Below are 16,480 nucleotides of genomic sequence, written 5' to 3'. Positions count from 1 at the left end.
TTGTTTGCAATAAAGAGAATGTGCCACATGAAATGGTATGGTATGGGAAAAAAATGGAAATGAAAGAATTTACAACTACTCGTGATTCTATATTGTAGATACTTGCACTTGGCCCCAACCTCTCACTGTCATTAGACCTCCTCTTTCTTTTTCTAGAAAAATCACTAATACCACTAGCAACCATGGATGACATAACAAATTGTGTACTTTATTGACATCGGCATACCTTAGACCTTGCTTCACTTTCCATAAACAAATCTAATGCTCTTTGTCTGTTTAATTGTGGTCAAAACCATAACCCCATATCCAATAAATCCAAGAAGTGACCAAATAACTTAATTTATATTTTTTGAATATCTTTGTTACTAATTGACACAACAAAACTCTACCTCCCTCTTTCTTTTTTTCTTTTTTGGCCTTTTGTGTATAGCTCTCACAAATTGGAGTAGTTTAGAAGGTTTGAAGGGCCTTTTGCATAATATTTCAAGAGGGTAGAAGAGTACTCTAACATATTATGTGGACCTCTACTTCACTCCCACATTCTAATGAAACTCGCGTTGAAACCCTTCTTTATTCCATACTAATTGTATTATGTTCACTCTCGCTACTATTGTTCATGTTATTTAGTATTTTGAAAAAATAAAATACAACTTACAAATGCTTAGTAATAATATTAAAAAAATAATTTAGAAGGACTAAAATAACTTAAAATAAAATCTACTTGGACATTTTTAAAATGTTTTTTCTTACTTTTTAGAGTTGGGGATGATTGATAATTGTCAAGATAGTTATCCAGATGTCTATGTTTCTTAAATGTTTTCAACCAGATGGGTAGATTAAGGCTAGGGTCCCATGGAGGGGGGCTTCCTAAAAAACTTCAGTGTGTGTGCTGAGATTCTTTATGATTATTTTAAAGCGGATAGTCCCATGAATTTTGTAGTGCAATTTAAGCTCAAAAGTTAAGCTCCGAAATTTATGAAAATTAATGGTCTCATGAGTTTTATTATTTAGCATATTCAATTCAACAAAATAAATAGATGTAGCAATTGCCAATCATGTGGCAATTTTTTTTCTTGTTTCACGAGTCTTGCTCCCCTCTTTGAAAATAAGTCATCGAACCCATGAGACCTAGACCTTAAAATAGTAGACGTTATTTTCCATCCTAAATTTTAAATAGACGAAAATACCCGTCCATGTAAGAATTGTCTATACAGACATCAAAAGAACTCTTAACAAAACAATTTTTTGCATTTAATAATTAAATTAAAAATCAGAATACAATTATATTCTGATTTTTAATTTAATTATTAAATACCCAAAATTATCTTGTCAATAGCCTTTTCATGCGTGCATAGGCATTGTCATCCTCCTGTACCCCTGATTAAAACAAAATAGGACTCAAAAAGGTAACCGTTATAATTCAGAAGAAAAACCAAAGCAGGTAACATTCAAAATATAACCGTTATGACTCGTCTGTTATGTGTGCCCTTTACACTCATTTGTTTTTTATTTTGTCAGCTGTAAGTTGTTCTCACGCATGAACAAAACAATCGCTCAAGATAAGGAAAAACCAAAAATAGGAATCCATTGGTGGCTTGTGGCTCAAGATTTCGATGCTGTGACGATTCAGGCAAGCAACCTTACAGAACAGTTCTTGGGTATGTGGTTTGCCTTGGCCTTCACGAGTTTAAAGAATGATTTTGCTATTTGGGACATTTTGGCAACTGGGTTGGCCACAGATTGCTCAGTAGATGGATGTTTGTTCTTCTGGATCTCTGGATTCCTTAAGGTCTCACAAAATGCAGGTTATGATCATTGGATCTGTGTTTTGAAAAGAAAGCTTTAAGACTTGGGGAATAGTTGCAACAGGGGATTGGGTATTTGGGAAAATTAGGGTTGATTTACCGATTTCAGATTGGGAATTCGAAATATTTTGGGGATTGTGTTGATTTTGAAGGGAATGATTTGCATGGAATTAGTCTTTTATAGTTCATTCAATTAGAATACAATCGTTTGAATAAAATTGTGTCAGTTTATTTGTTCAACATTTTGAATCACATTCAATCATTCATCCTCAGAAGAAGAATATATCATCCGAAAAAAAATATGATTTGTTGCCGTCTGAAACAGGTTTGGCGTTGAACAGGTGGGTACTCTTGTCTGTTTTCAAAAAAAAATTAGAGGCTTTTGAGGAAAAAGATGGTTTATTTGTTGGAATCCAGTGGGTTGCACTGCCAGGTCCCAAAGGCTTCTGTATCTAGAAGTACTCAGAGGTTGTCACTGTTGAATCAGTTAGAAAGTTCCAGTCCTTCGTATTTGTCCTGCAACTTATTTCATGGGAGAAGTAGGCCACTGGTATCATTCTACAAGGGCTCCACATGCAAGCAGCCTATTGTTACTCTCAATTGTAGATTTATTTCTTCTTCAATGAACAATTTCTATAGAACAGAAGCAGGGATGAATTTTTTCAGGAAGAAACAGTCACAGAAACAATCTAAGAATCTTCAGTCAATATTGATCAGGTCTGCCCTGTATTTTGTCTGTAAACAAAATTTCTTGTTTGATTTTTTATTGAACAACTGGTCTGAATTTGATAAGATTGTCCTTAATGCTGATGACAATGGGGGAAATGGGGGTGGGTTTACATTTATTCCTGGTTTGGGAGGAGGGGATGGAGACAATTTTTCAAGAAAGAGAAGGAAGGGCTCTTGGAAATGGTGGTGGGTTCTGATTGTTTTGGTTGTGTTCTCTGGAGTTTACTATGGAAACCTGAAGCCACCCACTTATATTTTTAATGGAGAAAGATTAGAAGCCTTGGTTATAAAGGCAGTTTCATTTGGAATATTTGCCCTGATTTTACTTGCTATTGTGGGATCAGTGGCTCTGACAGGTTCCATTTTGGTTGCTTCATTGAGATTTGTCAAGAAGAAATCTAAATTCATCTTGTTTCCACCAAGAAGGAGGAGGTTGCTGTCAGTGCCAAAGAGCATAACTTCAGGAACCCTACTTTCAACTATGGTTTTAAGCATTCTTTACCCCAAAATCCCCAAGGCACTTGTAGAAGGAGGTTGGTGTTCTTTAAGACAATTGAAGCAGACCACAGATAGCCAAATGAAAGCTTCTTGGAAGAAAGTGAAAAGGGCCCATAAGAAAGTTACAATTATGTTCAACACTTCTCTTAAAAGAGATTTCAAAAGCATCTGAGTACAAGGAAAGGAATAGCATTAAATTTATTGTTGTTTAGATGTAAATGCAGAATGTTACAAATTGTACAAGGCTTTGGTGTTCTGTTTTGAGAGTATTTTATTCTTGTAGATGTTATTAAAAAAATTTATTCATGTATTTAATATCTTATGTTTCTGTTTTTTAATACATTTGAAAGAAAAAATCAGATGGTTGTGAAAATCATATAATTCAGATTTGATCTCTTAATTAAAATTACCTTTCCAACAACAACAAAAAAAAAAAAAGAATTGATATTGGGTTTGTTGAATCAGAAGCCTTTAAGACCTGTTTTGTCTTCTCATGGAGAATAATGGCTTCCACTTTATTTGGTTTTCTGCCTTACTTTATGGACATTGATAGGTAGTAAAATTTGAAATGTTTTCTTTGATGTTTTTGAAATGGATAGATAATAGTTGTTGTATTGTTATATGGTTGTCATTATATTTTATTAGTAAATATTGAGTGTTGTAATTATATGAAAATATGTATAAAATAAAGATACAAATCAAATAAAATGTATGATAGAACTTTTTTTAATAACTCTATGAAATAATTATATATCTTAATAAATAAAATGATAAATAGTATTGAGTATCATCTTATAGTGAGTAATGTAGACCTTCATGTTGTGGGGTACCTACTTGTGGGCCTCACCTAATTAGGCCATAATAAAAAAAAGAAGTAAATAATACTTTTGAAATAGAAAAAGTAAATAATATTTTTTTAAACAGTATATACCTTATTTTAAATTACTATAAAAGCTTTCAAATAAATAAAACAGCTCTTAAATAATTTTAAGGAAAAATAAAATAGCTCTAAAATAATTTAAAAGTAAATAAAGTAATTCTAGATTCACATCTCACAAGTTTTTAGATAAATATATTAAAAATATGATCAAAAAATCTTTTAAAACTAATTAGAATCTTTTGAATTATTTATATATATAGAATTGATATCATTTATACATATAAAATCAAATTTTGATATATTGTTTACATGTCATAAAATTAGATGTGAATATAATAATCAAATTTTATGGATTTTTTTTTTCAAAAGGTGAAGTCATAAAAGCAAAAGGAATTTGTATAATCATATACTTATACAAGAATGAAAGTATGTGCACAAGAATGGAGGAAATTAATTTATTTTTAAATAAAAGGTTTATATCATTTTTTTTGGTTACCACATAGCTTTTTGAGGCTAGTGTTTTCCCATCCATCTACGGGCCACTCTGAACAAGACATTTTCCTAACCGCCTTTCTTGCCCCCCCAACTTCGTTTAGGTGGGTCAGGCTGTCCCTAATTTGATGTACCTAGGAGTCATAAAAGGGAGGTTAAATGTTCAAATTTTGGTAACCATGGGATTCGCCAATTCCAATCTATGAACATGATTTTCTAACATATTCTAAGCACCTACACCCTAGAACAAGTCCAAGATCGGTGTTGAACAAAATGATCACAACTACAATGTCACCCATGAGATAAAATCTCCATTGAACATACCAAGCTATACATCTATTATATATTAGATTAGTCAAAGAGCATACACATAATTGACAAATACCACACACACTCTATACAACCTTCAAGAATAGCATGTAGGCACATAAAAGTTAGATATTCATTAGATCAACAACCAAATAATGTAAATGAGCGACATTCTTAGATATAATTCATGGGAATTCCCAAGTTAAAAATTGAAGAAATCCTTACCCTGAATTTCCAGCCCACTAATATCATCATGGAGGAAGTACATACCAATTACATTGGACAATGTAATTGAATAAATTATTTTTTAAGTTGCATCAATGGCATTCCTTCTTCCAACCAATTATTTGGGCTCAAGCAACAATCACACTTTTGCCACCCAAATACCAACTCCTAGAGAGCTATCAATGTCCTCAATAACCTCATAAATTTTCATCATCCCTAGTCAAAGATTAGGGTTACAAATCTCCTTTTCTAAAATATAGAAAAGTTGTCCAACATGAAATCCGCATACACTTTATTTTTATCAATGCCTTTCTACATAAATGACACATATCAAATAACCATCTCCCCACTCAACACTTAATGGGGCTCATGCTTGATGCCAATGCTTAGTAATGATGGACACCACCCATATCCCCCACCATGAATTATCATTGCACTATTGTTTGACCAACAACATTTACACCGTACAAACTAACTCATCTAATGATGATCAACTTTGTTGCTTCTTATCAAGCATTTATAAACTTCTAGATCTTCTATAATCAAGATACGCAATTCTCTTATCAAACCTATTTATCCATTCCTCTTTTTTCTATCAAGTTGACTCCCAAATTAGCTACACAATTAGCAAGTGCATTTCCTCTTCCTCTACTATGTTACAAGTGATTAGCTCAAAGGAATTACTCAATTTAGTAGCTTGTTTTATTACAGAGTCCAATTTTCTCCCTTTACAATTGTCATGTTTAATACATTCAGTAATAATAGGTCAGAATAGATCCTTTCACCTCTAGTCTACCCTATATACTTGTATAAGCTATTTTTAGCCCTCTCACCATTTCTCTTGCTTTTGCAATATTATTTGTATCTATAATAGGTGAAAAATAGGGTTTCCACCACTAGGTGTAGTAAAATCGCTAATTTTGCTTAGGGACCAATTACATTAGAGAAAGATAGGAATTTGATAGATCTAAGCCTAATAGACCTAGATTTTGTTCAAATTCTAGGCTTTTTTTATGAGACTCTTCTTTCCCTTGAGTTGAATTTGATTTGAATTTGTTGAAGGTGTTGAAATTAGAGTAAATTTGTGTAAATTAAAGTAATTATGCATAAAAAGTGAGCTACAGTCGTCAAACGAAGCCACGAACTTGGATCTGAGCAATATGTGAATGTTCAGATCTGTTTCCAGAAGGTTGACCTAAATTATCGGGACTAGAATGCCAGTCACTCTGGTCCTCCAAACTTTTTGTCGTCCAAAAGGAGACCTGTTTTTCTCTACGAATAATGGTGATCCTAAGAATTACATCTCTGAACCTGTTTCCTGCACACAGTAGAGACGGGAAAATGGTTTGGAATAGGGGTTTGCCTAAGTCAAACCTCAGTTTAGGAATCAACCTTGAATGAATAAATGTAAATATAATTGAAATAAATAATGGAAGGATATACCTCAGATATGCAATTGTTGACGATGATGCTTTGCTTCTTGAATGTAATCACATATGTTATATGAAATGGCATAGATATGACAAAACCCTAATCACACGCACATGCTTGCATATGAATGATGTAATTTTGCTCCATAATGGTTGATTGAAGAATATGCAGCCTTGAAGATATTTGAAAATGCTTGATGATGAATGCTTCAGAGATGCGAGAATGCTTGAGGATGGATACTTAGAATGGATAGATAGATGAAATTGGGTTGATCAAATGTCTTTATATATGGGTATCTAAGTCATTTATCAATTAGGCTGACCTCCAACGGTCATACGGAGCCACGAAATTGAATTCATGTCGGAGAGATAGGACCCCTGCCCCATTTCAAAATTGGGCCCAAGTAAGAGGGACAAGCATTGGGCACTTTGGTCTAGAATCAAGGCGTGGGCACCCTGGTCCTTCTTAGAAAGGGACCACAATTAAGCTCTAGGGATAAGGACACCCCTCTAGGAATTTCATGAGCGGGTGTACATGGCATCAAAACTAGAGACTGGGCACAAAATGGACCTAGATAGGTGATGAGGAGGGGACATGCTAAAGTAGGGGCACAAACATGAGGTGTAAATTGGCCTGGTGACAATCTATGATGCTACATTTAGCCCCCACTTTAATGGGAGTATGAGCCTTATGCAAATACTCACGGTAAAGTAGACGAAAGAGATGAAAGAGAGGAGCAATTATGAGTATAATCAGAAGAAGTATAAGACATCACTAAGTTTGAGGAACCGAGGCCCCAATTTTAGGATCTTAACTCGCTCAAACGCATGCAAGGGAACACAAATCAAGACAAAAACAAAAAGGAAAACAAAGACAAAAAGGCCAAAAGAGAAAAGACACACAACACAAAAGCTAAAAACCAAAACAAGACCTCAAGTCAACTAGTCGAAGAGACCTTGATATCAAAACGTCTCAACCACTAATATCATTCTTGAAAAATGTCATCTCAAGAACACAAGTGACCACATCAAAAGAGCAAGATCATGCATCATCCATGAACTACAACTAGCAAACAAACTATGAGCTCATAAGAAGAAAAAGAGAAAGCATGGATACACATTCTAGATGTGTTTTTCTAGGTGATCCATGTTGGGGAGGAGAGTAGGAATAGTCTGGTTGTGTTTCACTAGTTCCACTCACCCTCGTACATGTGTTAAAGTGATGTCTAGTTTCAGGTGTTAAGAATCTTGTATAAGAGTTTGTCTTCTCTAGTTTCGAGCATGCAACAACCTGCGTAAGACATGAAATAAAAATAAAAATGTGTCTAGCTTTGGGAACATCTTGTGTAAGAGTTTTTTTTCTCTAGTTTCGAGAATGAACACCCTATGTAAGACAAATATATGTCTGGTTTCAAGGACATCTTGTGTAAGAGTTTGTTTTCTCTAGTTTCGAGAATGTGCACCCCGTATAAGATGTATATAAATATTATGTCTGGTTTCGAGCATGAAGCATCTTTGTGTAAGAGTTTTTTCTTTGGTTTTGAGAATGAACGCCCTATTTAAGACATGCAAAAATATAGTACAAAGAGGGTAATATGTATTCCCCCCCCCCCCTTAATATGTTAACATAGCCCTATGTTGATGTCTTAAGGAAGCTAAAAACAAGGATACCCACCTCCAACACCAAGGATATATCCTTTATGCAATAATGTTCATAAATTCAAGCTAAAGAGGGAATACTCTTACAAGCAAGGATAAGATAGTTGAAAAAGAGATATCTTGCAACAAGTGTAAAGAAGATCCTTGGAGGAGAAGACAACTTTTCTCAAAAGACATCTACCTCCAAGAGGATTTCTTGAACAAATATAACATCTTCTACCAAAAGAAGGGAAGGAGAACAAGAATGTATACCTTCCCCCTATTGCTAGGTGAAAGGGATTCTTGATGAAGAATGACATACTTTTGACCCAATGTGAGGGGTTTGTTTATAATTGATATGCATTGCCAATTGAAAAAGAGGTTGTAGTCAAGGATACACACCTGTTGCATAAGAGAGAATCCTTGAGCAAACAAACAACTTCGCACAAGGAATGACATCAAAACATAAACTTGTTGGGAAAATGGTGTCTCAACCTTGCATTTACATAAGGTTACTATTTATAGTAAGTTTTTGTTTGGGCATGAATTGGTTTGAAATTTTCTCCAAACCTTTAGATTGGCTAGATAAGCATGCTAGTAATTTGTTGTTGCAAGACCACCACTAGATTTGAAGATATTAAAGTTCATTTTTGAAGGTTGTGATGAAAGGTTTAAATTCAATTTTGAGGAATTTAGAGGCTCCAAAACATCATGAAAAGTGGACATAACCAATGTAGTGAGTTGTGAGGTGATATATCAAATCATGATCTTTTTAGCACTTCAAACAGTTTGTCAATCAGACACTCGGTTCACAAGTTATGGCCTCCGGAAGTTTGGTCTCCTGAAATAGGAAATATAAAAATGCATCAAACACATAAATGAGTTGTAAAAGTAGGTACACGTGTTGATGTTTGTTTTGACACATCATAGGGCATCTAGGATTAGATATAAGATTGATTCCACTTTATTGGGTGGTTTTAGCCCATGGTTTTGTAATATTGTTTGATGGTTTCATGTATTGTATCTCCTATATATGAAGGTGAGTGAGATGGAGGTTGTGTGTAAGAGTCTAATAACTATTGAGTTACTTTTGAATCTCTAGTGGTGGTACTCTTGTGAAGAGCTTTCTTTGCAAGTATATTGTAATATGTTATTAATTTTTAAATAATATATTGGGCAGCTTTTGGAGTGCGGGGTTTTTCTTTGGAAAGGGTTTTCCCTTCATAAATCATTGTGTATACATTCTATCTATGTTTATTTATGTTAAGTTTCTATAACTGTTGTAACGATCTGTAAAAAAAATTGCATTACCCTCCTCTCAAGGTTAGTGTACAGGAAGTTGTTCTGCTACTTAACTTCCTTACAAAACTAACACCACTCAACAAAGGAAAGGTAGATCCTTAGAAAGGATAAGAAAGTTCAATGCCCCCCAAGCGTAAGGACAATGAGAAGAATTAAAAAACTTCTAAGGAGAGATTAGACATAAGTAAATGCACAATGTACTCACATGAAGGAATATTCAATGCAAGAAAAAGCATCAAGATATGTTAAATGTAACTCTAAAGAAGATGTGATCTTCAAAGAGAGAAAGAGAGAATTAGATGAAGGATCACAAAATCCCCTAAGGAGAGATTAATCATAAGAGACATACCATTCCAATCAAGAAAGGAAATCAAAGTATGACAAATGTAACCCCTAGAGAGAGTAGTGAAACCTTAGATGGAGAGAAGAGAAAATGGGATATCCCCCAAGCATAAAGGCAAGAATCAACTACGTTGCTTCCCCAAGATGCTTGTAATTGAAAAATCATCACCTCTTATGACAAAGAGCCTCCAATCAAGTTAACTACTACTGGTATAGAGTGAGGAGCAACATGATAGGGTGAACAAATGTTATAGAGATGAAACAAGATGAGGGGTTACCCCATCATTATCAAATACTTGAATGATGTGAGATATAAAAAGTTGTTTCATCCTATTTTGCAAATAATTACACTCATTGGTTGAATGGCCATGTATTTTATGATACTTGCAAAAAGGAGGATTTTACACATGTTTCTTACAATTCTTGCTTCAATTTTTCAAAGGTAGAGCAATCAGATTGGCTTTAAGGAGCTATTGCAAAATATCCTCTTGTTGTGATGAAAAGTCAAGAATGTTGGCAATTGACACTCATCTGTTGGCTTTTGATGGTTGATTATTGGTTTAGGGTTGTAATTGATGGCAACTCTTCATGAGATTCCCATCTGGTAATCACGGATCTTTGATTTCTGGAAGAGGATGTCAATCGATAGCTAGTTAACTAGTGTAGACACCTAAAATTGTCATGTCTAATTAAATAAATTATTTATTTAATTAATTATCTAAGCCTAATTCTTCTATTAATTAAATAAATCTTTATTTATTTAATTAATTCATTTATCCTCTTCTAGCCTTATTTCTCATTTAAATAAATACATTTATTTATTTAAATTATCATTTTCCTAAATTAAATAAATATCTTATTTATTTAATTGATCCCACTTCTTCTATTAATTAAATAAATCTTTATTTATTTAATTAATTCATTAGCTTTTTCTACCCATGACACATGTCATTCATCTCTTAATTCCTACACTACCTACCTCTTTCATTATTTTGGTATTTCTTATACCTACCCTCTAATCCTAGCCGACCTCCTTTTTACACCTCTCAATCTTATCCCTCCATTTCATATTGTGTCTTCTATTTAAGGAGATGCTTTCTTCATTATCAAACCCTAATGATCCTAATCATTTTATGCATTCTAATCACTCATGCTAATGATCTTTCATGCAACTTGCTACACTACGATCCTACTTGCAACCACATTCCGTTCTTTGTTGAGCTCTTGTGCATATAAAATCTGAGAGCAAATATATCAAGCAAGATCAATGGAGATAGGAAGAATGGAGATCAAAACCCTATTGGGCATGTGATGGTATAATCCTTGTGATTTTGTTTTATTTACATTGTCTTAGGTAATCTTCATATGTTATGGTGGATCTTTGTTCATTGTTAGGCTAGAGTTTTGTGGTTGAATTCATTTAGCCTTTCAATATTGTTATTATTGTTATCCATTTTCACCATACACATTTTGGCACGCCCGGTGGGACTCTTGTCCCTTTGCATTTAACAATTTTGTTGCAAATTTTGCATTTTTGAAGTTGCAGATCGGACGATTTTCGACGACATTTTAGGTATTTCCGCGTCTGCGAGCGTTCGGATCGCATTTTTGAGTTTCAGAAGCGTCTGTGGGATCGGAAATCGCGCTTGTGTTTTTTCCAGATTTTATTTTGCAGGTTTTTGGAACCGCGTCTGTGTGTCAAAAACGCGTGTGTGTTAGATCTGATCGCGTCTGTGTTCGGGAAAAGCGTTTGCGTTCCCTTAGCGCGTCTGTGCATCACAGAACCGCGTCTGTGTCATAAAGACGCGTCTGTGTCCGCTTGCTTTGGAGAAAAAAATGTTTTTGTTGAAGGCCCCTTTTTCACAAAGTCTTTTGGGTTTTCTAAAATTTACCTAACTTGTGTGCTTGCAGGAAGGGGTTATCATTTGAAACAACCCAAACTACTAACAATTTTGTTGCAGAGCCTTTGCTAGGGTTTTGTAATTTTATTGTGTGCCTTGTTTTCATAGACTAGCAAACACTTCCATTGGTGCACTAAAATTGAATCATTGTCTTTTGTGTCTTGAGCAATAGGCTCTTTTTGTTCAATCTTTAGAGGGCCTGTCTTCCCGTGTGGTCATTAGGACTACTAGTGAGAAGAGAACGACCCAAGTGGTAGCGAGGAAAACCCACCTCATCCGAACCACTATAATCAAATGTATTCGTGGTGAAAACTATGAATAACGTGTGCTGATTAGTTCATACCGACACTATGTCTCCCCATAAACCCGTTTGATCAAATTTATTTGATCATTTGTAGGGCGTAACCCCTACCGGCTGGGAGCCTTCTGTATTTACAGAGCTGAAAGTGCCACATGTATGGCCACACGAGCGGATGCCCTTACTAGCACCTTTTTGTTTTAGAAGTCCAAATCCTTCTAGTTGTTGGGGCAGGAGGTCGGACCTCTGGTAGCGGCCCACACACATACGGTTCTTAGTAGAGATACAAAGTTTGCCATGGGGAGTTTTCATGGGGACTGATGCTTGGCTGACCCGAGAAGTGAGTGCCGAGGGTGGAGCCAGTGAGGTCAAGCATCTAAGTATCCACTCTGAATAGCGTAGCTTCGGGGGTAAAACCCTATGTGGGATCAACAACTATTGTCTTGGCCAGCCATAAGAATTGTGCTTGACTTATTTTAAACATTCAAAACATTCAAGACCAAACAACAAAACATTGTGTCTTTTGTGTTTTCAAGTGTATGCAAAACAATTTTACATCAAACAACACACTTTCTTGGAGTCATTTTGTAGTCTAAACACTTGCAAACATTGAGTCCTCATCAACATTGCGTCCTCTTGTCACGAAAAATAGTCAAACAGTCGGATTTGGTCACAGCAAAAACAACTTCACAGATTGAAAAAATTGCACGAAATTTACAGAAACGCGTCTGTGTCTGTTCTAACCGCGTCTGAGTCATCTAAGCACGTCTGTGAAGGGCAGAATAGCATCTGTGTCTGTAACAGCGTCTGTGTCAAACAGAGACACGTCTATGTCTGGGAATCGCGTCTGTGAAGGGCAGAATAGCGTCTGTGTTTTTAGAAGCGTCTGTGTCAAACAGAGACACGTCTGTGTCTGGGAATAGCGTCTGTGAAGTATACAAAAGCGTCTGTGTCCAAGAATTGAAAACTTTTTATAGTCCAGCAAACAAAGGAAATCGGTTTCGGCATACTTGAGCTTCCTAGGTTGTCTCTTCAGGTTTCATCTAGCATTCAACCTGTTCTAAGGTCTCACACAGTCCATCATTGCTTCACATCTCATTTTACATTCATACTTGTCTAAACTTGGGTCAAAAAGGTCACTTGCTTGTCCTCACTATACTTTGTCAACACACTACATACAACTACACTTTGCTAAGTGGTCCCTCATCAAGGTTTCTTACCTTTGGGTCTCATTTGGTCTTACTTAGAGTCAAGGTCAGCTTACCTCATCAAGAGAAACGATCCTCTCTTTGGAAGTCACACCTACTCTACTACTTACATACTTGGTCTTACACTTTGGACATTGCAAGTATACCTCAAGATTCATTTACACTCCATACAACTCTTGGTCTTCCATACTCTTTTCATATTTTTCATCTAGTCTCTCACATATTGGTCAAACACCTAGTTCATGGTTGAAACCCGTCTTCAAAAATCTAGGAGAATAGCTAAAGAAGCTCAAGAATCCGCAAACATGAGTTCTTATGAGTATGACAATGATTTATTTTATAATCCTGAGCACACTACATTACCAGACATGGATGTTTATAGAAACAATCCAAATGTGGAAAACACAAACACTACAAACAACAATGCTACACGCAATGACAATGTGGACAGTCTTTCAATACTATCACAAAACATAGAAGAATCCATAATGAATCCTCATTTCAATAGATTGGTTGAAGAGATAATGAGGAGAGATCGACAGTACTTTTTACACATGATGGCACAAAGTGGAGCTAAAATACCTCATGACTTTGACATGTCCCAACTTATGGAAAGTAGACCATCACAACAAACTCAACCCGACATGGATCAAAGGAGACCAAATAGTGGAGGAAATAGAGGACCGAATATAATGCCTGAGTCACCATCAGTTTTGCTTCAAAAACCAGCAATTCCACATACACAAGCTCAAACATATGATACTTACCTTCGAAGACCATCATGGAAGCCTTATGTGGATAGATATGCTCAATCACATGCTCAAGGTATGGATCAATCAAAACCAGTAGATACTCAAAGGCATCCTCAAAATTTTGACACAAGGAGACCTCATGTCAAAATTGGGGGCAACACAATGGAAAATGAAATGCCTATTGAATATGGTATATATGCACAAAATAGATATGGGGTTCATCAACATGAAGTTATGCCAAGTGCTCCATATATGCCACAGCAATATAGACCTCCATATGGACATGTCTACGATCAGTATCATCCATACATGCAACAAACTCCTCGTCAAATGGGTGTTTCAAACATGGGGTATGTTACAAGAAATAGATCTCCTCCCAAGAGTAATTTGGAGAAACAAATAAGATATTTACAAAAGAAAATGGAGGACATGAGTACACCAAAACCAACATACACTATGAGAGACATATGTCCTTATCCATTTGACAAGAGCATTCCAATGCCTCCTTTTCCTACACACTTTGTGACACCAAAATTTGACAAGTATAGAGGAAAAGGAGACCCCAAGGCACACATAAGACAATTTTTCATAGCTTGCATTGAGGTAGCGGCAGAAGAAACATATTTGATGAGGTTGTTCCCGCAGAGCTTAGGAGATCAAGCTATGGAATGGTTTTCTCAATTACCTCCTAGTATTAAGTCATGGGGCGACTTGGCAGAAGCATTTATTCAGCATTTCTCTTACAACATAGAAACAGATGTCTCAGTTACTACCTTGTGCAATACTAAACAAAAGGAAGGAGAATCTTTCGCAACATTTTTACAAAGATGGAGAAATCTAGCTAGCAGATGCTCTTGTGAAATCCCATAGAAACAAATGGTAGAAATGTTCACTCAAAACGTTAACAAGGATATTGGCTATGATCTCAGGAAAGCTTGTTTGTCTACATTCAAGGATGTTATTGAAAAGGGCCTAGCAACAGAAAAGGTCTTCATTGAACAAGGAGTCATTAAGATATTCAAAGAAAACAAAGAGGACTTTAAAGGAAAAGACAAGCCAAGATTTTGGAATAAGAACAAGAATACAATTAATGATGGTGTTGTTGATGCCAACACAGTGAGACCCAAATTCGTCTTTTCGGGATCAAGTTCTACAAACAATCAAGTATATACTCAAACAACTTCCAGATCACGAAGGAAGTACACCCCATTGGGAGAACCACTTGAATCAGTCTTCAAAAAGCTTGTGGCAAACAAAGTGATCACAGTTCCAGATTTTCCTCCACATGAACCAAAGGTCAAACCAAATTGATGGAATGATGATGAGTATTGTGAATTTCATAAGAGCAAGGGTCATAAGACAAGTAATTGCCATCGACTGAAGAACATTGTACAAGATCTCATTGACAGAGGCGATATTGAGATTGAGGGACATTCATCTAACCAAGAGCATGAGATGTTTAAGGAACCATTCCCAAAACATGACAAAGGAAAAGCCAAAGTCACAGATGATCAAGCCAATTACACTAGAGCACCTTACAATTATGATTCTACTATCAACCACATCTCAATGGACAATCATATCTCTACTATTACTATCAAGAACAAAAATGTTGAAAATCCTCCTCAGCAACCTAAGATTGTCCTAAGAGGTGTTGGATCTTTGTCCGAATCTACCTCTGAATGTTATGTTACAACCCGTCGAGGTAAGATTACGTTGCCAGGTGCCTCTACTAAGAATACCAATCCTTCATCAATTAAGCCTGAGTACGACCTTGTAGAACAGTTAGGGAAGACACCCGCGCTCATCTCCATTCTTGAGCTTCTACGCATATCCCCCGCTCATAAAGCTATCCTTGACAAAATTTTGAGAGATACAGCTGTCCCTACTGATCTAAATGTGGACCAGTTTCAAGCCATGGTGGGATACCTTTCCATTCCGCATTCCCTTACGTTCACAGAAGCCGATGACACCTCCGTAAGTCAGCCACATAATGCACCTTTACACGTTGAAGCCTTCATACATAAACATCGAATAAAGCGAGTCCTGATAGATGGAGGAGCAGGTCTAAACATTTGTACATTGAGCACAATTAAACAATTGGGATATTCTGATAAAGCTGTCAATTCTACAAACCAAATCACCATCAAGGCGTATGATGATGAAGAGCGTTCATCCAAGGGCACAGTCACCTTACCGCTAAGAATTGGGCCAGTCACAAAGGATGTGGTTTGTCAAGTCCTAGATCTAGATCTCACATATAACATATTGCTAGGACGTCCTTGGATTCATGAAATGAGGGCAGTCCCATCAACGTATCATCAATGCATTAAGTTTCCTCATAATGGAGTCGAGGTAATGGTCAACGGTGATCCAAATCCATTCATATATTGCAATAACTTGAGATCACATACTGAGACTATCATTCCCAGTAATCGTGAGGCTACTCCTTCTTCAGCATACATTGATCCAGAGTCATTAAAAGCTTCTACATCCAAACAAGCAGAGCTAAAAGAAAAGTTCATGATTAAAGACATGGGATGTGGTGAGTATATCTTTCATGTTGATCAACTCCCACTGTCTCCTAAGCCATTCAGTCGACAAGAACAATCTACAAGCAATATGCAAGACCAAGGAATTGGATGTGAACCACCTAGTGTTGTGGCTACTA

The 16,480-nt window shown here is 36.0% G+C and overlaps 1 protein-coding gene across 1 annotated transcript; it reads left to right on the top strand.

Moving 5' to 3' along the window:
- The first annotated feature begins 1,450 nt into the window (after positions 1 to 1,450).
- On the top strand, positions 1,451 to 3,391 carry LOC131041647 (uncharacterized). The gene is made up of 2 exons (XM_057974804.2): positions 1,451 to 1,658; positions 2,131 to 3,391. Exon 2 carries the CDS (start codon positions 2,200 to 2,202, stop codon positions 3,202 to 3,204), a length of 1,005 nt encoding a protein of 334 aa, XP_057830787.2. The 5' UTR covers positions 1,451 to 1,658; positions 2,131 to 2,199; the 3' UTR covers positions 3,205 to 3,391.
- The last annotated feature ends 13,089 nt before the right edge of the window (positions 3,392 to 16,480 follow it).

This window comes from Cryptomeria japonica, chromosome 8 (genome assembly GCF_030272615.1).
Source record: "Cryptomeria japonica chromosome 8, Sugi_1.0, whole genome shotgun sequence".
In the NCBI taxonomy this organism is placed as follows: domain Eukaryota; kingdom Viridiplantae; phylum Streptophyta; class Pinopsida; order Cupressales; family Cupressaceae; genus Cryptomeria; species Cryptomeria japonica.
This window is presented reverse-complemented; position numbering and strand designations above follow the sequence as displayed.

Coding starts and splice junctions, on each gene's coding strand:
- LOC131041647 (XM_057974804.2), top strand. CDS start 2,200: ATGGTTTATTTGTTGGAATCCAGTGGGTTGCACTGCCAGGTCCCAAAG.